At 40.1% G+C, this 27485-nt stretch overlaps 1 protein-coding gene across 2 annotated transcripts in view; it reads left to right on the top strand.

Moving 5' to 3' along the window:
- The window catches only part of LOC126417407 (protein kinase C, brain isozyme-like), a 181469-nt gene that overhangs the window by 151969 nt on the left and 2015 nt on the right, over nt 1–27485 (top strand). For both annotated transcript variants that reach the window (XM_050085115.1, XM_050085116.1), the window contains exons 9-13: nt 353–444; nt 531–732; nt 10955–11143; nt 11229–11369; nt 12255–12434. In XM_050085115.1, coding sequence (XP_049941072.1) covers nt 353–444; nt 531–732; nt 10955–11143; nt 11229–11369; nt 12255–12407 — 777 coding nt within the window. In that variant the 3' untranslated portion in view covers nt 12408–12434. The remainder of the gene's footprint in view (nt 1–352; nt 445–530; nt 733–10954; nt 11144–11228; nt 11370–12254; nt 12435–27485) is intronic.

Genomic DNA, 27485 nt, shown 5'->3' on the forward strand with positions numbered 1-27485 from the left:
AAAATGTGATCAAGCCTGCAGATTCTACAATTTATTGTTGTTACATATGTGACCTGTCATAACTGGAATATCAGTAAAAGTCTTAGAATTTCGTGTAACCATTTCCACTAACTCTGCTCTAACATTATCACAGACTGGCAAAATTAAAATCATGTAGTAAGACTCACTGAAAGCACAACAAAGAAGTCTGTCTTTAAGCACAACAAACACTTTTCTTATTTTGAACTGCACATAATTCTATCTGATATGCAAATTAATATGCGTTAGTGTGGCTGAACTGTATTTTAATGTTGAAATGAGTACAGTGTTCACCAAAGTACAGATTTAATTAAAGTTCATTACTTCATTGCAGGACCGCTTGTATTTTGTGATGGAATATGTGAATGGAGGAGACTTAATGTTCCAGATACAGCAGTGTGGTAAATTTAAAGAACCTGTTGCTGTGTAAGTTTGATAGCTTTATCAGATTTATTAATAGTATTTCAAACCTCTATAAGATGCTTGCACTAATGAATTTAAATAAATTCTAGGTTCTATGCTGCAGAGATTGCAATAGGACTATTTTTCCTTCATGCTCGAGGAATTGTATACCGAGATTTAAAACTGGACAACGTTCTTCTGGATCAGGATGGACATATTAAGATAGCTGATTTTGGCATGTGCAAAGAAGGTATAACTGGTGACAAGACAACAAAGACATTCTGTGGGACGCCAGACTACATAGCACCAGAGGTAAGGATACTGATGTGTAATATTGACTTGTGTGAACAGCAAATTTATGTTAACCAATATAACAATGATTGATAAAATGGCTACTTCCACATTATTGTCTGTTTATTTCTCTCTTCTGCTTCAAAATAAATGTGCTTTGCTGAAAAAAGACCAAATTTTCTGCCTATGTACTAGTGTTCCTTTACCATACCATGTTGATTGTTGCAATAAATCAGATTACCGAATTTAAATTTACTTTTTATGCAAATTACTTTTGAACAACGATTACCTAATAACCATCAAAATTCTCTCATGGGTTATGTTTTCAAAGTTGTTGTTATTCAAGCAGTAATTTATACTTTGCTAATGTTTATGGTGCATTTAATTTGGATGAGGAGTTTTTATCTTACAGAAGACATTGATATTTAAAATTCCATTACGTATAAAGTTTCTTCATTACTGAAATATGTTTGAATGTACCTTTGTGATAAATTGTAAAATTTAGTCAATTGACAAAAACTGTACAGCAATTATTTATGAACTTCTAGCAGTGGATGTCAACACACTCCGATAACAAGTCGTCAGTTGATTTGTGTGGTGAAGCTGTCAGAAGGAGTTCGTGCCCTGTGCACCAGGAGAACTGTGGTTAATGTCACTTTGCTGCAGTGCGACACTCCATGACTGTTTTATCTGACAAAAAAGCTTCACTTAGTTGCGATCAAGCTTGATTGATATACTTACCTTTTAATGATCATTCTTTCTCATTTCATTAGAGGTTTGGATTATTCTGCTTGTCATTCAGTGCCCTGATTTATTCTAAAATAAAAGTTGTTCTTGCTGCATCAGAATTAATATTTTTCATCTGTACTGGCTGAGTTATGAGCACTTCATGGTCTGTTCAGAAGGCTATCAACTAGTCTTGCAACAGTGGTGACCCCAGTGTGATAAACCCAGTGACAATTAACTGCAATACAGTTAAATTATAACTGATTTTTCATGAGTCACGAATTTTTGATATGGTAGATGTACGCACTGTATAAAGGCTCTCAGCATGACTACCCCAGCATTATAGTTCAGTTGAGGCAAGTTTTTTTCTGTGCTGGACTAACAGCAGGCTCCACAAAGTTTGTGTTAGTGGTCAGCCAATTAGACAGTTGTTACACCACAAAAGTAAAGGACATAATAACCATGCCTTCTGAGATAGAATCATACGGTACAAGACAGAGTTGATCCACAGTGTGTCAGTTTCACAGGAAGAGTGAGGGGGTGAGCACTTATGCAGGAAGACATTAGGGACAGAAAGTCATCTCAGTACCACCAACATCTGCGCAGAAGGGCAATGTGTGCACAGTATGGGGTACACTGTTGCACACACTGTGGAGCAACTGGCTGCCATTATAGTGTACCAGACAGAGATGTCACTAAATGTCATACCAGACCTGGCAGATAGAATCCGGGATGCAGTTGTGCGATCCTCGTGCAGTTCAACAGTGGCAGCATGCAGCAGTATATTGACAGTGACACGCATGGGTTATGACAGCCTCATGAAAAAAGTTGAAGCTCTGAGCAAAAACATCAGTGAGTTACACTCTGAAATGCTAGAGGTCACTTCCAAGGAGGTCTAGAACTAATTCCCCTAAGAAATCTCCAGCAACAGGCAGTGCAACAGAGCATGAAATTTGTCAGTATCATCAAAATTTCAGAGACCAGACATAGAAATGCACTTCACCATGCACTTTCCCAAATAGCAATGGCAATCAGAAGTAAGCACAGTTATCAGTCAACTTTGCTCCACCTGAAACTTCCTGGCAGATTAAAACTGTGTGCCCGACCGAGACTCGAACTCGGGACCTTTGCCTTTCGCGGGCAAGTGCTCTACCATCTGAGCTACCGAAGCACGACTCACGCCCGGTCTCACAGCTTTACTTCTGCCAGTATCTCGTCTCCTACCTTCCAAACTTTACAGAAGCTCTCCTGCGAACCTTGCAGAACTAGCACTCCTGAAAGAAAGGATATTGCGGAGACATGGCTTAGCCACAGCCTGAGGGATGTTTCCAGAATGAGATTTTCATTCTGCAGCGGAGTGTGCGCTGATGTGAAACTTCCTGGCAGATTAAAACTGTGTGCCCGACCGAGACTTGAACTCGGGACCTTTGCCTTTCGCGGGCAAGTGCTCTACCATCTGAGCTACCGAAGCACGACTCACACCCGGTCTCACAGCTTTACTTCTGCCAGTATCTCATCTCCTACCTTCCAAACTTTACAGAAGCTCTCCTGCGAACCATGCAGAACTAGCACTCCTGAAAGAAAGGATATTGCGGAGACATGGCTTAGCCACAGCCTGGGGGATGTTTCCAGAATGAGATTTTCACTCTGCAGTGGAGTGTGCGCTGATATGAAACTTCCTGGCAGATTAAAACTGTGTGCCCGACCGAGACTCGAACTCGGGACCTTTGCCTTTCGTGGGCAAGTGCTCTATCATCTGAGCTACCAAAGCACGACTCACGCCCGGTCTCACAGCTTTACTTCTGCCAGTATCTCATCTCCTACCTTCCAAACTTTACAGAAGCTCTCCTGCGAACCTCTTCATAACTGATCGAAAGGCAGAACAGGAGTTTCTAGTGGACATGGGATTCAATTTGTGTATTGTTTCATGGGCCCTGTTGCATAAACATTGGCCACAGATGTTGTTCCACCTCTCTGTAGCCAGTAACTCATCCATAGTGGCCTGTGGCATGCAACACACACAACTAGCTTTGGGATTACACCATACCTTCACTTGGATATTTACCATAGCAGGTATGGCAGAACCCCTAACTGGAACTAACTTCCTCGCACATTATCACATGCTGCCAGACATCGCCAATGCATGCCTTGTCGACATGGCGTACCTGCTATGGGGTTTTGACATAGCATGGCTGTGCATGATGCCAAACTTATTCAGTCAACAGGCAACAGGTATGCCAAGCTACTGGAGCATATCCCACAACCCCCAGGCACTCTGAAAAAGGGTACATCACCACTCTATGCAGTATATTAACAGTGCTGCAAACCCACCAGTTTCATGTAGACCAAAATGCCTTGCTCTAGATCATTATGCTTTTGCCAAACCAGAGTTCAATGTAATGTTGATGGAAGGCATCATATTCCCCTCCAGTAGCTCCTGGTAGCCTCCCCTACACTTGGTGTGGAAAAAGTGCAGCGCATTGCGCAGATTAATGTGCCCTTAGCAATACAAGGTTTTTCTTATTGCATTGTATGCCTTGATGACTTCCATGATTTTTCAGCCACAACACAGGAATATCAACAACACATACCCAAAACTGTAGGCACGTGTATAAATACATGGATGTATTAAATACTGCCAAGTGAGATCATCTTTTAAGGCCATCTGATCTCAGCAGCAGAATGATTATTGCTTGTGAAAAAAGTAGAAGCCATATTGAAGATTCTACAACTGGAAACTGCAAAGGAACTATGCAGTATTCTGGGAATTTACTGGTGTTAAGTAACCCAATCAACAGAGATTCAAGAGCCTCTAACCACAAAATTGTCTCCCTGAAGATAAGGGAAAAATGACAGCACTGTGGACGAATGATATGAACACTGATTTTGAGGCAGCCAAGCAGTGTGTCACTCCTTACACACACTGTGTTAGAAGCAATTCTCACACTGGTGGTGGATGCAAGCCACACTGCAATTGTTGCAGCATTACAACATATGTGGACAGAGAATGGCAGTCATTCACGTTTTACTCATATAAATTCTCTCTGTCACAACAAAAATTGAATGCATACAATCACAAACTACTCACAGTTTGTGAATCTATTACCTACTTATCATGAATGTGGAGGAAAGAGAGTTTGCAACTTACACAGACCACAAACCACTCATCTACACCTTCAGGCAAAACAATGATAAATGCTCATTATGGAAATACAATCAATTGGAATTTATTGCTGAGTTCAGCACCAATATCCTTCACATATCAGGAATTAACAACTTAGTAGTTTACTGCCAAACCCTTGTAAACAGTATAATGGACACAGTAGATTTTACTCAAATGACCAAAGTGCAAGAGTTTACCCACCAGGGTAGCCGAGAGTGCTAATGCACTGCTTCCTGGACTCAGGTAGGCACACCGGCCCCGGATCGAATCTGCCTGGCAGTTTAACAACGAGGGCCGGTATGCCGGCCATCCTGGATGTGGTTTTTAGGCGGTTTTCCACATCCCACTAGGTGAATAATGGGCTGGTCCCCACGCTCCACCTCACTTACACAACTCGTAGACATTTTGGAAAAAAATAAAAATGTTCACACTATTCCATGGCTTAAACTAAATGCAGACAGCTGGGGTACACTAATTCTGTCCCGGGGGGGTTTGGGGTGGTGGCAGGAAGGGCATCCGGCCACCCTCTGCAACTAACACTGCCAAATCAATAGTAACAAGGCCAACCCTGTGTTGCAGTGGGAATAAGGCCTCAAGAAAATGATGATGATGATGATGATGATGATGATGATGATGATGATGATGACCAAAGCACAAGAGTTGGACAAGGAGCTTAAGGATCTTCTGAAAGATACTTCCCCCCACCTTCAGTTGAAACTGACCAAAGTTTCTGTCACAAACATTAAACTAATTTTCAAAGTCTCTAATGGAAGATCTCTACTGCTTCTGCCTTCCTCATTCTATAGATACACTTCTGATAGCCTACACAACTCATGTCACCCTGGCAGCAGGTCACAGTTAAACTGATCGCTAGTCTTTTGTATGGCTTGGCGCGCAGAAAGATTGTAGAACTTGGACTCATGCACGTGTTCAATGCTGGCAAAGCAAAGTATTTCACCTGTGGGTGATTTCCCAGATTCCCCTTCTAACTCAGTACCACCCAGGACTGGATCAACTTCATTGCATTCTCTGCCAGGGCTTCTACTACCTCTTGTCGTGCCCTGAAATGAGAAATATCCTTCCCACCCCTCCCAAAGAGGTATTTGGCTGTCCACCAAACCTACACAATATACTTGTCCATTCCTATGCAACCCCTGCTACCAACCCTTACCTCATGGCTCAAACCCCTGTAATAGACCTAGATACAAGACCTGTCCTATACATCCTCCCACCACCACCTACTCCAGTCCAGTCAGAAACATCACCTATCCCATCAAAGGCAGAGCTACATGTGAAACCAGTCATGTTATCTACAGGCTAAGCTGCGACCACTGTGCTGCATTCTATGTGGGCATGACAACCAACAGCTGTCTGTCCGCATGAATGGCCACCGACAGACTGTGGCCAAGAAACAAGTGGACCATCCTGTTGCCGAGCATGCTGCCAAACATGACATCCTTCATTTCAGTGACTGCTTCACACCCTGTGGCATATGGATCTTTCCCACCAACACCAGCTTTTCTGAATTATGCAGGTGGGAAGTTTCCCTGCAATATAGCCTATGTTCCCGTAACCCTCCTGGCCTCAACCTTCGTTAGTCATTGTCCTCTCCCATCCAGCTCCTTCTCTGTTCCCATTCCAGCATCGAGCACTACACAGCCCTCATTCCTCCATCGCACCCAGTCTTTTTACTTCTCTCCTTTTCCACTATCCCTTCCCCCTCCCCACCTCTCCACTCCCTCCGCCTAACCTCCTGACTCCACACAGCTGCCCTACCCTCTTTCCACCTCATCTCTCTGCACTCCTCAACAGCACGTCACTGTCTGTCATGCCTACCCTACTGGCCCTTCCCGTCCCTGCCCCAGCCTCCTCCTTACCCCCACCCAGTCACCACTCCCATCATGCACCAGTGCTGCTGCTCACATTGTGGCCTCATTTGCCCGAGACTGCAGTCATATGTGTGTGAGTTGTGTTTGCATGAGTGTATATGTGTGTTTATGCCATCTAATTCTGATGAAGGCCTTACTGGTTAATAGCTAATTTGTGACAGTCTTTCTGTTGTGCCTATCTGCGACTCAGCATCTCCACTGTATGGTGAGAAGCAACTTTCCTTTTCACAATATTGTGGTATTAGGAAAAGGATAGATTACTATTCACTGTAAAGATGAAACATTGAGTTGCACACAGGTGCAACAAAGAGGGTGTTACACATTTGCGTTTTGGCCAAAGCCTTCTTCAGAAAAGGAGACATGCACACAACACAATAGCAAATGCATCTCATACATACATGATCACTACCACCAGCAGTTGTCTGTCTGCCAGGCATAAGGAACGTGCTGTTGATTTGTGGGTTTTCAGCAAAATTTAGTGTAGGAATATGTCAGAAAAAGAATGCTATTAATTGTATCAAAATTCATGCGATAAAAGTATAAAATTACAAAAACAGGTAATGGCTGAGCAGTACATTCAGGAAGTGAACTTCATATGTTGGAGAAGATTAGACAGGAGAGCCAAGTTAGTCAGACACCTGTTGTAGGGATGAGGGGAAACAAAGATCAAGAGAATGCTACAAGTCACTTACAATTGTATATCACTTGTAGTACTCCTATTTGAGTAAGCTTGCAATAGAACAATATGGCAGAGACTTACATTCTGCTTGGACATTCTTATGTTCTACCAGAATTTTCTAGAACTTTCGACACCATTTTAAGATTCCAGTACCATCAAATTTACCATACAAATAGTAACTTAGCAAAGGTACAATAAATTTGTGTTGTTTTGTTGCTGATAAAACAGCTTCAGATTCCACCTGTGGTGACAGCAGTGTTAAACTACTAAATTGAATTTCCATTTTGATATGTACCTTTCATGCAGAATGATTTCTCCTGTGTTTTATTAATTTATAAACTTGAAACTTCTGTTTATAATCTCCATTTATTCAAAGAACTTTCAAACAAAATATCAGTCTTCATGACAACTACACATAACAGTGTGACAAAGAGCGTCCATATATCACAAAATAAATTTTATACAAGATTATCAGTGTAGTACATTATTATGTTTTCATTATAATTTACTTTAGTAAATCACAACAAACATACATAGTTTCTCATTTTAGCATGTATTCCATCTTCTTTATTTGCATGGAAATTTCAATAATTCTAGAACTTGTTCTTTTATCTCATAGTATACGATTTTGTATCGTTACTGGTTTTTGCGCATATATATTTTCTTGCCTTTGGGCTTTAATATTTGTTTAAATTTAAACATCATTTCTTTGAACAGTTTTATTAACATACTTATATATATATATATCCTCAGTTTTGATTTGTTTTCTTATACAAAACATCAATTCATATTATCAGACACATCAGGGATGAAGGGGTGCAAGTGTTTTACAGTAGAGATCACATGGTCCACAGCTGTTGTGGTACATTCTGTTACTATGGAAGCTCAAGTGAACATCCCCCATGAGATAATACTGCTCCCACTGGCCTGAATCAGATGTGTGATGCCTGTTTTGAGCAGCTGGTCATAATCAGTAGTCCAGTTTAGCACACAGTGTAATTCTTTCAACAAAGTGACATTTTTCTTTGATTCACATGTAACTGATACTGCTGTGGGATCAACACAGGAACACAAAGGAGCTGTCTGCTGTTGATCCACATGTTCAACAATGTGGGCTGAACACTTGTGTTCAGAAACACTTACATCTGACCTTTGGAGAAAAGAGAGCCACTTGTATGAATATCAAGAGCTCAGATGGAAACCCAGTTCTAAGCAAAGAAGGGAAAGCAGAAAGGTGGAAGGAGTATATAGAGGGTCTATACAAGGATGATGTACTTGAGGACAATATTATGGAAATGGAAGAGGATGTAAATGAAGATGAAATGTGAGATTCGATAGTGCATGAAGAGTTTGACAGAGTACTGAAAGACCTGAGTCGAAACAAGGCCCCAGGAGTAGACAACATTCCATTGGAACTACTGACGGCCTTGGGAGAGCCAGTCCTGACAAAACTCTACCATCTGGTGAGCAAGACGTATGAGACAGGTGAAATACCCTCAGACTTCAAGAAGAATATAATAATTCCAATCCCAAAGAAAGCAGGTGTTGACAGATGTGAAAATTACTGAACTATCAGTTTAATAAGTCACAGCTGCAAAATACTAACGCGAATTCTTTACAGACGAATGGAGAAACTGGTAGAAGCCGACCTCGGCGAAGATCAGTTTGGATTCCGCAGAAATGTTGGAACACGTGAGGCAATACTGACCCTACGACTTACCTTAGAAGAAAGATTAAGGAAAGGCAAACCTACATTTCTAGCATTTGTATACTTAGAGAAAGCTTTTGACAATGTTAACTGGAATACTCTCTTTCAAATTCTGAAGGTTGCAGGGGTAAAATACAGGGAGCGAAAGGCTATTTACAATTTGTACAGGAACCAGGTGGCAGTTATAAGAGTTGAGGGACATGAAAGGGAAGCAGTGGTTGGGAAGGGAGTGAGACAGGGTTGTAGCCTCTCCCCGATGTTATTCAATCTGTATATTGAGCAAGCAGTAAGGGAAACAAAAGAAAAATTCGGAGTAGGTATTAAAGTCCATGGAGAAGAAATAAAAACGTTGAGGTTTGCTGATGACATTGTAATTCTGTCAGAGACAGCAAAGGACTTGGAAGAGCAGTTGAACGGAATGGACAGTGACATGAAAGGAGGATATAAGATGAACATCAACAAAAGCAAAACGAGGATAATGGAATGTAGTCGAATTAAGTCGGGTGATGCTGAGGGAATTAGATTAGGAAATGAGACACTTAAAGTAGTAAAGGAGTTTTGCTATTTGGGGAGCAAAATAACTGATGATGGTTGAAGTGTAGAGGATATAAAATGTAGACTGGCAATGGCAAGGAAAGCATTTCTGAAGAAGAGAAATTTGTTAACATCGAGTATAGATTTAAGTGTCAGGAAGTCGTTTCTGAAAGTATTTGTATGGAGTGTAGCCATGTATGGAAGTGAAACATGGATGATAAATAATTTGGAAAAGAAGAGAATAGAAGTTTTTGAAATGTGGTGCTACAGAAGAATGCTGAAGATTAGATGGATAGATCACAAAACTAATTAAGAGGTATTGAATAGAATTGGGGAGAAGAGGAGTTTGTGGCACAACTTGACAAGAAGAAGGAACCGGTTGGTAGGACATGTTCTCAGGCATCAAGGGATCACAAATTTAGCATTGTAGGGCGGCGTGGAGGGTAAAAATCGTAGAGGGAGACCAAGAGATGAATACACTAAGCAGATTCAGAAGGATGTAGGTTGCAGTAGGTACTGGGAGATGAAGATGCTTGCACAGGATAGAGTTGCATGGAGAGCTGCATCAAACCAGTCTCAGGACTGAAGACAACAACAACAACAACAACAACAACAACTTCTGCAACAGCTCTGTACTGTGTAATCAGATTTGACACAGATTTTTGCTGCCTATCCTGGCTTACATATGGTGCAACACCTTGTTGCCTACTTATAGTTTGTAGTTTCACCATCCTTGAACCACAATTCGCAACAGTACAACACAAAGAGATAATGAGTTTTGCAATTTCCAAGGTGCTTATTTCCAGGTTCTGGGCCATAGCAATCTGCCATCTGTAAGAGCCACTTATGTAAGTGTATTTATCCATTTGCAGCCTGTATCATCGCTAGAACGATTTCCAGTCAACTCTGCTCTCCTTATATTCTTTTCTTATTACATTACGTGCTCACAATGCCATCAGGTGCATTCAGGCTCATGGTGGACAATAGAAATAATATTTTGCATCTTCAGTCTCTACCATATAAAATCTTGCCAGAGTTGTTGCATCAGATTGAAAGTGGGTGTTTGATATCAGGAGGCTATGATGGAGTGGGCTACAGACTTGGACCCTTACTTGTTGGAAACATTGATGAAAGTTGTGTTGTATCATTGATTTATATCTCTGGTTCCAGGGTACATCCCTCTTTAAGAGTCAGTTGTTTTCCTGATGGAGGGAACAGAGTACATTGTTGAAGTTTAGAATTTTATATCAGTTTGCCGAAAAAAGTCTATGGAAAAGTTTTTATACATTAAATCCAAATCCATCTCGTAGGAGCATTTGTTAGGTTCTTACAGCTGTACAGTTTTTTAACATAATACTGCAAACTGAAAGCTGTATCTAATTACTGATTGTGAGATTGATGATTTTGTTTTCATATTGCAGTGTAATCTCAGAATACTATTTCTCCATCCATCTTGCAGTGTGTACCCTTGAGTATACTAGCACAGTTCTTAAAACAGAAAGTGTCAGAGAGTGTCGAATTTATCATAATAATATCACTTTCAGATTATTTTGTATCAGCCTTATGGGAAATCTGTGGACTGGTGGGCTTATGGTGTATTGCTGTATGAAATGCTTGTTGGACAGCCTCCATTTGATGGTGAAGATGAAGAAGAACTTTTTGCTGCAATCACTGACCACAATGTCTCATATCCGAAGAGCTTATCAAAGGAGGCAAAAGAAGCATGCAAAGGGGTTAGTATCTCTCCAGGATTCCTTGAATATGTCAAAAATAATGAAGCTGTTGCACTGCTCAGCAATTTTATATTATTTTTTTTAGTTTCTTACTAAGAACCCAATGAAAAGACTTGGATGTGGGACAAGTGGAGAAGAGGATGTCAGAGGTCATGCATTTTTCAGAAGGATTGACTGGGAGAAAATTGAGAACCGTGAAGTCCAGCCTCCTTTCAAGCCAAAAATAGTAAGATTAAAATCATATAATAATAATTCTTACTTAGTTTGTTCTTATGATACGTATATGAATTTGAGATGAGCATTTTATTCTATCAACAGAAAATTCAGAATTTTTACCTCAGTGTATTAATGTTTTAAAACTAAAAAGACATCACATGAAAAGATAAATGCTTCCATTTATTTTTATGCATTAGCTATTAAGTGAATTGCCAAGATCCATCATTCCAACTAGCCTTCTTACTGTTTAAAGTTCCCTTTCATTATCTAAGTAACAGCTTGAGAATTAAGAATCAAATATAATTCACCAATACAAAATTTTCTAGAAAGTAGCCATATTTCCTCTGTTTGATGAGAGCTGTGAAAATTTATCAATGTATATGACATATGGAACATTGCTGTTTATTATATTAAATAGCAGAATAAAATTGTATTCATGCACCATCCATTATTAATCTATGAGTGAATAGCTGCCTTTCCTCTTATTTGTCATTTTTTTTTATGACTTGTTCATATTTCTCTTTACTGCTCTCTTTGAAGGTGAAGTAGTGAGAAGTGCACAGAAACCACTGGAGATTTGTGTGTAGTTGTCAGATTTGACCTCATTCTCAAGTATTACCAAGTCTCAGTACAAGCATTACACAAAGTACTTTGTTTTACAATAACTCAAAGCAAATGAGTAGATTCAACTGCTACACATGTACCGCCTTAGCTGTGTTCATCTGTTCACTATGTAGCTCATCACCTTTTGGGCAAGAGCTGAAAACCTAGACAGTAATTGTTATTTTGCATACTGGACTTTCCATAATGGATGTTGTGATGTGTCTTGTAATATCCCTGTAACTTTTGGGTAGTTTAAATGACATATTCACCCTAAAACTTTTTCTTCTTATAGAAACATCGTAAAGATGTCAGTAATTTTGATAAGCAGTTCACATCAGAGAAGACAGATCTAACTCCTACTGACAAACTGTTCATGATGAATCTCGACCAGACTGAATTCATGGGCTTCTCATTCTTAAATCCAGAATTTGTGCAGCATGTGTAAAACCAGTTTGACAGATGTCTGTTTATGGTAAGTTTCTGTGTAAGAGAAAGTGTTACAATTTATACAAAGTAAGTGATTTAAACAGTTTTAGATTGTGTTTATACTTTTGGAATATGCGCTAGACAATTATATTTAAAATATTACATACGATCTAGTGACTTTCCAATTTATTTATTATTATTTACTTCTTGTAAATAGAAATGGCCAATATTTTTGAGTAAATATTCAATTCTTAGGAGATTAGTGGTACTTACATTTCCCTACAGATTGTTGATTTATTATGATCAAGGTTCTTCAAAATTAAGCAATAGCTCTATGTTTAATACAGATAATGCCCTATTAAACATTTTTCTGTAATTTTGTCCATTACTCTGGATAAAATGAAAAGAGTTACGGTTAGTTAAACAACAATGTGATGTCTATCATAACTTATGAAGGTCATGCAATATAGCACATTATTTAATGGATTAATGTATATACGAGAGACATTTTCATGCATGGTTTTTATTGAAACATCATTTCATACACAAACCATTTCCATTTTGCCCTATCCAAGCTGAAGTATACACTGGGAACTATACTTTATTTGATCACATTTATACACATAATATGGTTAACTGTTTCACATGAGTATATTATACTATCATTCCAAACTTTCATTAGGTTCATGATCATCTCTATCCAACTTGCAGTTTAGAGCAGTGCTAACATAGTCATTCAGCACCATAAGTCTTACGATTTTGCCACGAGAAGTGCTCTATGCTGTTTATGCTGTTTAGTGTAGCAGTTAGTGTCTTTGGTGAACATGCTGCAGGTCACCAGTTCAAACCTGACCACCAGTAGTTACTTGTTATTTAGTATTTATCATATCTGGAAGGTTCTCAAAAATTCTTCTGTTTGTAATGTTTTTATATTCTGTGCTTGTATAAACAGCAGCACTCTCAATCTAGGAGTTCAGTTCTGTTCTGGCTGTGCATTGGTGCTCAAAATAAAGGTGCTTTAATTGCTAAGTGTTTTACTTCATTGATGACCCTGCTTTTGGATTTAGACATGAGTATGGTCACAAGGAGACATAGTTTTATGGAAATGCAGTTTTCTTCAAAACATCAACATCACTGTGGCTCCAATTAGGCAATGTAAACGCCATCAATCTGCATGGACAGGAATAGGAATACAAGTAGTAAATCATTCCCAAGGTCCATATATTGCACATACCAATGCACTCAAAAACAGAAACAAATTAGCTCCACATCAGACATCCATCGTGTTTTCTGGAACACTGGTCAGGATCCAATGAAATGGCTGAGAAGCTTCAGCTAAGCCACCTAATATGATTGGAGGGATGACATAATGTGTTTAGGAGTTGTGTACTTTTACTTGGATGGCAGAGTTCAACAGTGGGTTGAGAACAATGCAGACAAACTCAATAGCTTTGATAATTCTAGGCTGCACTGAAGAAGATATTTGACAACAATCAGCAGCATGTCTGTTTAGTGGAATAAAAATTGAAGAACAGGGTCCTACATCCTGAGGAAATGACACAGTCCTGCATATGGAATGTTTTGGCTCTGTGCCACATTATGAATCCAAATATATAGAAGCCAAAAAAGTTTCACAGTTTGTGAAAGGAGTTGCAGAAGAGATATACCAAACTCTTCTAATAAAGGAGTTGTAACAAGCCAGGAATTCATCAAGTAGTGCCAGTGCATTGAGGAAATGCTGTGGAAAAGAATCAGACAAAAGAAGTATGACTGACTCCTGAATGTTGCCCTATGGCAGTTGTAGAACACCATCATGACCTCACTTTTCTGATACGCTAAGTAGTGAGAGAAGAGATGCAGCATTTTATGACAGGCACAACTATCAGATCAAGTAAGCAAGAGACAGAAGCTATGAATGCTAACTGCGCACATAAGGAGATAGTCGAGGCTGTCGAAGTATTAGTGTCTGTTGATCTTACTGCCAGTCTCCACCACCAGTCAAACATGATGGGAAGAACAGATTCCTTTAGCTTGGATGTGGACCAAAGCCAGCATCTAAAGGGAACAATGAGCTCCTCCTTGAAGTATAATGCCCTGCAGAAGAACAGGTATCTCAAGGACAGAGGACAAAACACCAGTGTGTTTCCTCTGCAGATGCCCAGGTTACTTACATTACTACAGAGAAAGAAAACAAGTTTTTGAAGCCTTCTACACTACCAATCATCACTGCAGTTGTGTTCATGCCAGCTAACTACAGACAGCTATAGTTGACCTGTGGCATGAAGCTTATCACCATACATGGACAAGATTGCTCCCCCACAGGCTATAACTGTTCCCTGTCAGCATACTACAGAGGTACCAGCTACTCGCCTAGCTGCTGAATTCAGAAAATCTAAGCAAGGCAACCAGTTATGGAGGTGAAGCTGCCACAGATGAAAATTATCCATCCACAAAGATGTCTGAAAATATCGGTGACATTACCATTCATGGCAAATGTGTCCAGGCACTGGCGGACAAAGACACTTCTTTTTCTGTAGTGTAGGATGCTTATCATTACCATGTAAAGAAGACTATGCTTTGAGATATAAAAGTGAGTGTGCTGAAAGTCACAAATGGGAAATGTGTCCAGTCAGTAGGAACATGTATTGTGACAATAACTATCAATGGCAGAACATAGCCCTTCAAATTAGTCATTCTATCAAAATGTAATTATAATAATATTCTTGGAAGGACATCTAACAGGCATCACAAGCAGTCATAGTCTGCGAAAGATCAGAGCTCCAGTTTAACAAAGTTATTTCAGCAGGCACCCATAACAGACTGCTCTGGCCACTTGTTTGTTTTTGAAGATGTTTTTATTCTTCCATCGTCAATGAGGAGAGTTTGTCATCAATAGAGATGCACACTGACGCTCCTGTCAATTGCAAAACACTATTCAATTAAAAAATAAATCTACATGCCAGTGTTGATCATAAGCATTATAGGTGGTCAAGAAGAACTTGGGATCACTAATTGTCATGAGCAGCCACTGCTTGTTCCTAAAGGAATGTATGTATGGATGGCCAAACCAGTCCAGGAAATGCAGCTTAATGCCATCAACAAAGAATTGTGCTCTGCTACCACTACAGACAACATACAATAGGAAACCACTATTTAACAGCCAATATGATCTGGCCAATTCAAGAAACAATGTTAGTGAGTGTTATCCATTCTGCACCAGTTTTTGGATTCTTTAAAACCTGGAATAAAAAAACATACCAAGAGACTCATGGTAAAATGTTGTAGCATCATTGGGGTCATCCACCAAATACTCTTATAGGGCATTACTGACTGAAGTACAGATAATCCAGGAGGTGAAGATGACACTACAACCCTCAGAGTATCCTGATTCTCTCCTGTGGTGCTTGTGAAGAAGGATAGCACATGATGCTTCTGTGTTGATTATGGATGACTGAATAAAATCACAAAGAAAGACGTCTACCCATTGTCAAGCATTGATGACACCCCAGATTACTTGAGAGGAATAAAATACAGGGTGTCCCAAAAAGAATGACCCAATTTTAAACAGAATTATTTATTAGGAAGAAGGGCTTAACAACAACAAATGGAATACCTAATTACCCAGAAAAGACAGAAGTTTATAAAAATCTGTCATAAATGTTCAGTATGTTCTCCATTGGCTGCACGGACGATATCTAGCCAATAGCTGAATTCATCCCAAATTGAGCACAAGGTGTCTTCTGTCACTGAATCTGTAGCAGCTGCTGTTCTGGTTTTTAGTTCATCAGTGTCACGAGGTAAGGAATAAATGTAAACACATTGTTTAATGTATCCCCAGTGGAAGAAATCACATGGTGTTAAGTCAGGGTACCTAGGAGGCCAAGAGTGTAAAGCCTGGTCTTGCGGTCCTGTATGCCCTATCCAACGTTGAGGCATGTTTTGCATTGAGGAAGCTGCACAATTTGTTGTGCCAGTGCAGAGGTGCTCCATCTTGCTGATAGATTGAATTGTCAGAGTCAGGTTGTGTGAATAACCAGTTCCATAGCAATGCAAGATACAATTGTCCTGTTACAGTTTCTTCCTCAAAAAAGTAGGGCCCATAAACCATGCTTTGCGAAACAGCACAAAAAACATTCACTTTTGGTGAATCATGTTGATGTTCAATTGTTTCATGAGGATTTTTGAGCCCACGCCTACATTCATTATGACAGTGAACCTTACCGCTAACATCGAACATTGCCTCATCGCTGAATATCAACAGTGACATAAAAGTGTCATCTTCCGTGTTCTCTAGAATAGTACTGCTAAAGTCCACTCGCTTCACTTTGTCAGTATCTCAAAGAGCTTGTACCAGTTGTAATCAGTATGGTTTGAGAGCTAAATGACGCCGTAACACACGCCACACTGTCATGCGCGGTAATGCAAGTTCTCGGCTAGCATTATGCGTAAACTCCGCTCAAATGCTCATCAGATTTGTTCCACTGTTCGTTCAGGAATGTGTGGCTGGCCAGGAGTTTTGCCATTACAGAGGCACCCTTTTTCTTCAAATTGTTTATACCACTGTCAAATCTTCTTTGGTGATGGTGGTTTAGCACAAAATCGAATATGAAACACCCGCTGAACTGCGATCACTGATTGAGTACAACTAAATTCATTAACACATTACGCCTTCTATTGTGTGGACGCCATATTACATAAGACTGGCTGCACACTCCAGGTCAGCACTCATAGCAACATTTAGCGGATATTTTCTGAAACTCTAGACCAGGCTGATTACATATAGCACTGTTTCTGTTACCTAGTGACATTTGTCTCAATATTATTACAAGTTAAAATCAGGTCATTCTTTTTGGGACACCCTGAATTTCTCTACTAGGGCATGCAGACAGGGTACTGGCAAACTGAGGCTGACTGGGAAAAGGTGGCTTCTATAAGCTCCAAGGTATGTCATTTGGGCTATGTAAGACTACAGCCACCTTAGAGTGTTGTGGATAATCCACTTTGACACTTGAAATGGAAAACATGTCTTTGTTAGACTCAGTCACCACGCACCAGGTGCCTCAAGATGCTTCATCAGCAAAGAAGCACTTCTATCTTTTCCTAAATAGCGACTCCAATTTAAAATTACTAAAACACTGCTGCTGCCACGCAGGACATAGAAAAGAAATGTCAGGATATTTTTGGATCTGTTTCTCAGTAAGTTACACTATTTCTTGAAGCCATTAAACAATCTACCACCACAGTAGTGACCAGAAGGTCATTAGCGAGGAGGATGTTTAAGCTGCTTGACAACCATGTTGAAATGCATTCAGACTGCAGGTCTCCACCTGTACCGGAAAGTGCTTCTTTGCTGATGAAGCATCTTGGCGCACCTGGTGCGTGGTGACTGAGTCTATCCTGATCCAGTGAAAATAAGAGCAGTCACAGATTTTCTGACTCCTTGGAATGTTCTTGATGTGAGAAATTTACCAAAATGTTCTATTGCTGGCAATTCATAAGAGTTATGTACTAAGGCACGACCCTTGCCAGAGCTACTGCAGGGAGACACCAAATATCCGTGGAACAAAGTATAAGAAAGGTCTTTCCATATCCTTAAGGTGGCACTAACATCTTATTCAACCCTAGCATTTATGATTAGAATACTAAGACAGTAATTCACACCAATGCTAGCCATTATAGGATTGGTGCAGTTATAGTACAAATTCAGGGATGGCCTAAAAAGGACGATAGCTTATGCTTCCAGAGTACTCTACAAGTCCAAGAGGAACTAAACTGAGAAAGAGTGCCTTGTAGTTGTTTGGGTCATCAAAAAGTTCCCAAATACAAGGACACAGATTGGCTTTAAAGGAATCCTGTGGCAGAACACAACAGCACAAATTGAATTTCAGTCATTGTTGCATTAACTGATATTGCTATTGAACACAAGGAAGATCAAGGCTTGCTGAAAACCATGCAGGCCTTAAAGAATGAGGTACTGACCAAAACAGAACTCCAGTTAATGAATGGAACATTTAATAAGGGCAAAAGCAATTATAGTATGGTATTATTGGCTGGCACACCCTGTCTAGGGTTGCTTGGCTGCCTGGTGCAAATCTTTTCATTTGATGCCTCTATGGCGATTTGAACATCAATGAAGATAAGATGAAATGATTAGGACAACACAGACACCCAATACCCAAATGAAGAAAATCTCCAGGCTGACCAGAAATCGAACCTGGGTCCCTACGAACAAGAAACAGTAACACTAACCATTATACCCCCAATCTGTGGATATTTATAAGAGAAACTGTGATACACGGGGGTGGAAATAGTTGCTAGTCATCCCAGCTCAACTATAGTTGGCTATGCTAAAGTTTTCCCACAAAATTCCAACATCTGGTCACCTGGGACTCATGAAGACTCTAGACAGAATCAGGCACAGACTGCCAGTTTGTTAGATACTGTGTGAACCACTGACAGAAGCACATGCCAGTGACAGGAGAACATGCCAAAATTACATCTGGGCCTTCTGGTACCAATTACACCTGTAGCAGGAACATTCCACCAAATTGGGATGTTCACTACACTTTCCCCAAACTTGTGATGAATGCCGAAACTCCGGAAATTGTAAGGTTCCTTGTGTAAGATATCATTTTGAAGCATGGAGCATTCACTGTGACCAGTTCTGATTGTGGAAAAGTTTTCCAGTTGAGACTAGTATCAGAGGTAATTTCATGTTGCAACATCAACCACAAGGTAACAACTGCCTGCCACCTACAGATGAATGGTCCTGCAGAATTCTTTAATCAAATATTGGTAGACAGGGTCCTGGTGTATGTTTATGTCAAACAGAGACATATTGCGAATACATAGAAAGAAGGATCCTTTATTGTATGATTATATGATAGCGGATCAAACACTGGTAGCAGTTACTTCTGTAAAATATCTGGGAGTACGCGTGCGGAACGATTTGAAGTGGAATGATCATATAAAATTAATTGTTGGTAAGGCGGGTACCAGGTTGAGATTCATTGGGAGAGTCCTTAGAAAATGTAGTCCATCAACAAAGGAGGTGGCTTACAAAACACTCGTTCGACCTATACTTGGGTATTGCTCATCAGTGTGGGATCCGTACCAGATCGGGTTGACGGAGGAGATAGAGAAGATCCAAAGAAGAGCAGTGCGTTTCGTAACAGGGTTATTTGGTAACCGTGATAGCGTTACGGAGATGTTTAACAAACTCAAGTGGCAGACTCTGCAAGAGAGGCGCTCTGCATCACGGTGTAGCTTGCTTGCCAGGTTTCGAGAGGGTGCGTTTCTGGATGAGGTATCGAATATATTGCTACCCCCTACTTATACCTCCCGAGTAGACCACAAATGTAAAATTAGAGAGATTTGAGCGCGCACGAAGGCTTTCAGACAGTCGTTCTTCCCGCGAACCATACGCGACTGGAACAGGAAAGGGAGGTAATGACAGTGGCATGTAAAGTGCCCTCCACCACACACCGTTGGGTGGCTTGCGGAGTATAAATGTAGATGTAGATGTAGATGTAGATACAGTACTGTCTGTTGTAGCATTCACCTACAGCACAGCAAAACTAGACACTTTCTGCTTCTCACTGTACTTCCTGCTCATGAGGCTGAAACAACAATGAATACACTATTCCCCTTTCACTTCGATGATACTGAGGAAAACTGTGTAAACCATCTCATAAACGGGACTGAAGAAGCAAGACAGCTGGCTCCCACATGAATCCTGGATGGCAAGGAGAAAGACCAGGAGCAGTGCAAGCCTAGAACCGGCTAGTGAGATACAGTTTGGGTGATGTGGTACATATTTTTACACCTGCACGGAAAGTGGGATTAATAGGAAAGTTACTAAAGTGCTACATTTGTTCATATTGTATCCTGGCACTTGTTGGATGTCACTTTTGAAGTCGAGGATTATGAGCCTTCATCGAGAAGACAAAGGTGCCAAGTGTCATTCGTGTCCTCCTTCACTCCTGAGACATAGGATGATGGTGGAGACTTCTTGTTAAAGAAGACTGAAGATCCACTTGATGATCAAGAAACTTCAAGGTGAGTGGTTACCTTTCATGCTCTTCATAGTGAAGAGGGCGTGATAACACGACCAGAATTTGAGGATCCACCAGTGTTGCGATGCAGAGAACCATTGACAAGATCTAGATCCAGGGTGCTGTAGTTGGTTGCAATGAGAACTTCTAAAACAGCAGCTCACTGATACTGCAGGAGAGGGAGCAATACTGTGAGATGTGTTGTATACAGTGTAAAGTGGTAGTTGGCTTTACTGGCATGCTGCAGGTTGCCAGTTCAGACTTAACCACCAGCAATTATTTCTTATGACATATTTATCATTTATAAAAGGTTCTCAAAAGTTCTTTTGCATATAATGCCTGTGTAAATATCAGTAGTCTCTGTCCACAAGTTATGTTCTGTTGTAACTTTATGTTAATGTTTGTATTAAATGTGCTTTCAGTGCTAAGTGTTGTACTTTATATTGATGAACCTGCTTTCTGATTTGGTCTTGAGTGTGGCTATGAATTGACAGCATAGTAATGTGAATTTATCTATATCTATATCCATATTCTGAAACTAACATGAAGTGCATGGCAGAGCACACAACCCATTGTACCAAATAGCAGGGATTCTTTCCATTTCATTTATGTGTGGAATTCTGGAAGAATTATTACAAAAAAGCCTATCTGCACACTGTAATTAGTCTCATTTTCTCTTTGCAGTCGTTAAGGATACGTAGGATGTGGTAAAATATTTCTTGACTTCTCACTTAATTTGGGTTCTTCAAACTTTTTCAGGATAATTTATGTCTATACTCAGCTTTCTGCCAGATCAAGTTTTCATTTCAGTGTTGCTCTTCCATGAGTGAAACAAACATGACCATGTGTGTTGTTCTCCCAATGTAGTCAGAAGTTCTACAAACAGATGGATGGAGTCACCATGTGTTACCTTCTGGTGCCAGGCATTGCCAGTGTGTATGTGGAACACTTCTAGGAAACAGCTCTCAAAACCACACAGCTGAAACCACTGATATTTTACAGAGATGTTTCTGTAACATTCAGGGTTTTGTCACATGGTGAAGAAAACCTATTAGAATTCTTGTGCCATTTTAACAGTACACGCAACACCAAAGAAGTGGAAGGAAAAGGATGCCTACCATTCCTACACATTCTGATACAGAACAACCATGAAGGCATGTATGGGACATTTTGCCTGCGGGAAGAAAACACACACAGTCCTGTACCTAAATGTCAATAGCTACCACCATCCAGTGCAGCACACATCTTTGCTCACCAGCCCGGTACGTGTGGCAGCGAGCCATATGCAACAAGGGAAGTCTGTCTACCAAGTTACAGCATCTCCGCGAAACCTTTCACAAGAATGCCTACTGGGAAACAAAAATGAAACACACTCTCCAGCCAAGGAAAAGGAAGAAAGATAACAATCCCAAGAAGAAGCCAAGTGTATGGCATTCCATCCATATGCATTGTTGCCCACAGCCAAGATTGCCAGGATAATGGAGAAGTACAGTATAAAAACCAGTTTTTTGCTTGGTGGTCAAAATTTAGAATTTATTTGTGTCAGTCAAAGACCAACTAGGGCTTACAGGCACTTGGCATCTGGGGCATAACTTGTGAGTATCACAGGCAGGACATTGGTCAGACATAGTGTGCATCTCACCGCACTGTTCAAAAAAAAGTGGGAAGTATTCACTTTGGCCAAACCTAAAAGTCTGCATTGTTAGAGCACAGAATCAATGGACACATGTTTGTTTTCGAACAGACAAAAGTGCTGTACCTTGCCAAAGGTTCTGTGATTCGTTCGTCAATGAGGCAGAACAAATAAGAGTATATAATGATCATGTCAACCAGGACAGCGGTTTCCATCTGACCTCTGCATGGGATGTGGCATTAGCAAAAATGTGGCCGGGATGCTCTGATGTGAAAGTGGCAGAAGTAGTGGGCAGAATAGACAGGCAGTAGGAGGACCCAATGTCCAGACAATATCCACCCTGCCACATGCCGCCCCCCCCCCCCCCCCCCCCTCCCTGGCCCTGGCCGCAATGTCTCCTCCAGAGGCATGTGATTGATCCACCCATTTGACCTCAGCAGAGGAGACTGCAGTCCAGCAGTTATAAAGGAATGAACTGGACATGAACCAAACACTTCACTTTCAGACAATGTAACTTTCAAAAAAAGTTACGAAAACAAAACACCACAACTTAGGTGGTAACCCAAGAAGATTTCATCAATGAAATTTTCTGAGAACACCTGCATTCCAATATAACCTTCTTACTTTTTATCTTGTCAGTCCATATCATATAATTTTCAGCATAATTTTGTAGACCAGATCTGAAATGCTTAGTTTCTCTTCTTTTCTGATTTTCCCACAATCCATGATTCACTAGCACATGATGCTGTCTTCCAAATGCACATTCTCAGAAATTTTTTCCTCAAATTAAATCCTACATTTGTTACTCATAGATTTCTTTTGGTCAAGAATGCCCTTTATTCAGTGTTAGTCTGCTTGTTGTGCATGCTTTGTGTGTAATTTGTTAGTTTGCTTCCAGGGTAACAGAATTCCTTAAGATCGTCTACTTTGTTGTCACCCGTTTTGATGTTAAACTTGATATTCTCATTCCTACTACTTCTCATTACTTTTGTCTTTAAGGCTTATCTTCAGTTCATACTGTGTACTTGTTAGGCTGTTCATTCTATTCAACAGGTCCTGTAATTCTTCTTCACTTTCACTGAGGATGACATGTCATCAGCAAATGTTATCATTGATATCTTTTCACCCTGAATTTTAATCCTACCCCTGAACCTTTCTCTGATTTTCATCATTGTTTCTTTCATGCATGGATTGAACAGTACGGTAGAAAAGTTGCATTCCTGTCTTACACCTTTTTATTCCAAGCTCTTTGTTCTAGGTCTTCCATTCTTAATTTTCTCTGTGGATTCTTGTACTTGCTGTATATTACCCAACTTTGCTTGTCGCTCTTTCCTATTTTTCTCAGAATTTCGAAAATCTTGCACCATTTTATACTGTGTAACACTTTTTGTAGGTTGACAAATTCCATGAAAGTGTCTTTGTTTTTCTTAAGTCAAACTTCCATTATGAAGCCCAGAAATGCCTCTCTATCATGTTATCTTACCTAAAGCCAAACTGATTATCATGTAGCAGATCTTCAATTTTTCCTATTCACCTGTATATTATTCTTTTCAGCAGCTTGGATGCAGGAATTGTTAAACTCATTGTGCAATAGTTCTCACACTTAAATACTCTTAATGTTTTCAGAATTCTGTAAATGATGTTTTTACAAAAGTCTGATGGTATATCCATAGTCTCGTAGATTCTACACACCAACCTGAATCGTCATTTAGTTGCCATTTTGTCCCAACAATTTTAGAAATTTTGAATGAATGCTGACTGTCCCTTCTATCTTATTTCAAACTAAGTCGTCCTAAGCTTGGTTAAATTCTCTCTCTAATACTGGATCCGTATGTCTTCCATATTGATTCCCATGTCAACTTGTGTCAGGTCATCAGAAATGACCTCCTCCTTGTACAAACCTTCAGTTCACTCTTTCCATCTATCTACTCTCTTCCTTGCATTTAACAGTGAAATTCCCATTGCACTCTTGAAGTTGCCACCCTTGCTTTTAATTTCAACCAATGTTGTCTTGACTTTTCTGTATGCTGAATCAGTCCTTCCAACAATAATTTCTTTTTAGATTTTTTGTTTTTGCCCTGCAGCCATTTCACCGTAGCTTTTGTGCATTTCCTATTTCTTTCATTCCTAAGTGACTTACACTATTGTGTTCCTGTATCTCCCTGAACATTTTTGTACTTCTTTCTTTAGTTGATCAGTAGAAGCATTTCTCCTGTTACCCAAGCTTTCTTCACAGTTACCTTCCTTGTATCTATTTTTGCCTGTCCAATTTGTGTGATTGCCCTTTTAGAAATGTCCATTGATCTTCAACTGAGCTGTCTTCTGTGATATTCATTATCATATCATATAGAGACAGAAGTTCAAACACATCGTTCCCTAGTACTTCAGTACTGCACTTCTTTCCACATTAATCCTCCTGGATTCACAGTAACTATCTGACCTACCTTGCTATTCATAATGAATCCTACTTCTGTTAGACCATTTTCTGCTGCTGTTGATATTACCCAATATTCATCTGACCAGCAATCTATATCTTTCTTCCATTTCATTTAATTGACCCCCACAATATCTAGATCAAGACTAAGCATTTCCTTTATCAGATGTTCTAGCTTCCCTGTCATGTTCAGACTTCTGACGTTCCGTGCTCTGACTGGTAGAGTGATACCCTTTTGTTGGTTATTCCCTCATTTTATCATGGTTACCTCTCTCTTGGCAGTCCATTCTCAGAGATCCAAATGGGGGAAAATCTGGAATCTTTTGCCAATGGAGAAGTCATCAAGACACTTTTTCAGTTACACATCACATGCCCTGTGAATCCACATTATGTACCTTTAATGCAGAGGTTTCCATTGTCTTCTTCATCCTCGTGCTTTTAGGGTGAATTTTCCCAACTTGGGAGGCAAGAGAGTGACTCATACTTCTATCTGCTACTCTGCCACCTGTGACGAAGTTGTTAGCAGATGCCAGACTTAAATTTCTTGGAAGTATCCTAATAATGTAAAATTCATGCATTAAAATGTTGCTTACAAAACCCTTGTTCAACTGTTTCTTGAATTTTGTTCACTGGTCTGGGGCCTTTACCGAATTGGTTTAAGGGAAGAGAGAGAAAAGATTCAAATAATACTTGTTTGATATTTTGTGGGTTTGTTTAATCAGTGTGAAAGTTTCTGGATGGTCCTTTCAGAGAATTGGCACAGAAGTTGGAAGTGCTGTGATAGAGGTGCAGTGGTGCTGGTGTCAGTGGGCATGTGAGCATTCTTAGGGAGCACCTGTAGATGAGGTTCTGGGTATCCACATATCACAGACACCAACCAGGGTCATCATATTGTAAGGGCTGCAGTGACATACTGTACAGCTAGCACAAAAAAGATGGATTGTGAGCTCAGATGTGTCAACATGGACTGCTGCAAACTGGTTATTAGCAGTAGGACTACGGGCATGCACGCCTTGAGCTCATTTTCCACTTATGCAACAGCATCCGACATGCATGGCTCGACTAGTGCCATCAGGATCTCTTGAGAGATGGAATAGCACACTGTGGTCTTCAGAGACAAAACCAGATTCTTCTTGCATGCAAGTTATGGTAATTTGCCCATATGAGCACTGTCTCATAGAGTGTATTCGTCTAAGACACACTGGCTCCACCCCAGTCTTTATGGTCTGTGATGCAATAACCTACAACTGTTGTTCATCTTCGGTGCTTCTGGAGGTGATGCTGACAGCACTCAGTATGTGTAAAATGTTGTTAGTCCATTCTTTTCCCGTTCTTGCAACAGGAAGGTGCAGTATTGTGTCACAGGATAATGTTCTCTCTCTCTCTCTCTCTCTCTCTCTCTCTCTCTCTCTATCTATCTATCTATCTATCTATCTATCTATCTATCTACCTATCTCTCACACACACACACACACACACACACACACACACACACACACACACACTGCCCATGAAATTCAATGTGCCCTTCAAGATATGCAACAGCTTCTGTGGCCAGCAGAATCTCTGGACGTGTGGGATATGATAGGATGAGAAGTGACTTGTGCAATTCATCAACTAACAACTCCTACATAACAATGTAACCAGGTCAAGCAGGCGCAGCATAATGTATCAGAGAATGGTATTTGCCATGTGTATGATCAACTGGTTGCCATAGTCAGCATCTGCATTGCCACCCTTGGAGGCTACACCATATACTAATATGGGTGTTTCAGCATAGATCAATACCTGGTACCTCAGAACCACTTGTGCTATTGATCTGTAAATGTAATCATTTTGTGTACTCCATATGCACTTTTGCAATGATAAATCTTAAGTGAATTGGAAACCTCCAAAAGGTAGTATATTTCATCACTTAAGTATCATGATCTACAGTACGAGACTATTCATTTTTCTGCACAGAATTTGTTAAATAAGTCTCATTGTAAATTCACTAAGCGAGTTTGTACAGAGAAAACTATATTCTTGACTTTGCAAATGAATAAATAAGTTTTTAACATACTGCACTGTGATGTGTAGGATGTAAATAAGAAATTTACACTGAGTAAGCATCCTTCCTCGCAGAAACATAGAGAACAACATGTAAAATGTTTTTGTTATATATTTCAGCCTCATATCACACAAATAGTACCATGGCTAGTTTTGAATTATTAACAGGTCATCCTCAGATGTTCTCAAGTTGTTACAAAGAATATATGTAAGTGGTGTTTGTTCCATCAGACATGTCTGGTAGAACTCTCACATATTTCTGTAATGACTCCTTGATATCTGTTTCAGTATGATTGTACTAATATCATCCAAACGCCTATGGGACTCAGTAACTTGTGCGTAGAGGGGTTAATGGACGAGAGTTGCTGCATTGCAGCTTGTAATAAGTTGGAAATTTGAACCGGTTAGGGTCTGTGTCCAGGTGGCTAAAGTGGTTAAGGCAACCACTCATGAGAAGTGGTAAATTGGGGTTTGAGTCCATGTCCAGCAGAAATTTTCAACTTTCACCATTGCCTTACTACAATGTCCTGTGTTGCTGGAAGTCGTGCATACCCAGCTACTACTCCCATCACGTCACATTGTGCTGGGGAGGTACTTAAATAGTAAACATATCTGCACTGTGATCCAGAATTTGACTTATTACCAAGCTGTCATCAGATGATTTGAATATGCTACATTGTAACTTGGCAACTGAACAAGCCAGATTCAGAATCAGAGTGCAACTATGTTTACACTGTAATTACCTTCCAGGGGCTGTTCAATTGATGAGCTACTAAATAACATAATAAATAATCTCCTAATAGCTTGGTGATAAGTCAAAGTCAGTAGTTACATCATTTGTGAGACCTGAGGCTGAAATATATAATAAAGACATCAACGAGAAAGATATCACAAAGATAAAATGTAATGGAAATTTAGCTGGTCCTC

Source organism: Schistocerca serialis, chromosome 1 (genome assembly GCF_023864345.2).
Source record: "Schistocerca serialis cubense isolate TAMUIC-IGC-003099 chromosome 1, iqSchSeri2.2, whole genome shotgun sequence".
Lineage (NCBI taxonomy): Eukaryota > Metazoa > Arthropoda > Insecta > Orthoptera > Acrididae > Schistocerca > Schistocerca serialis.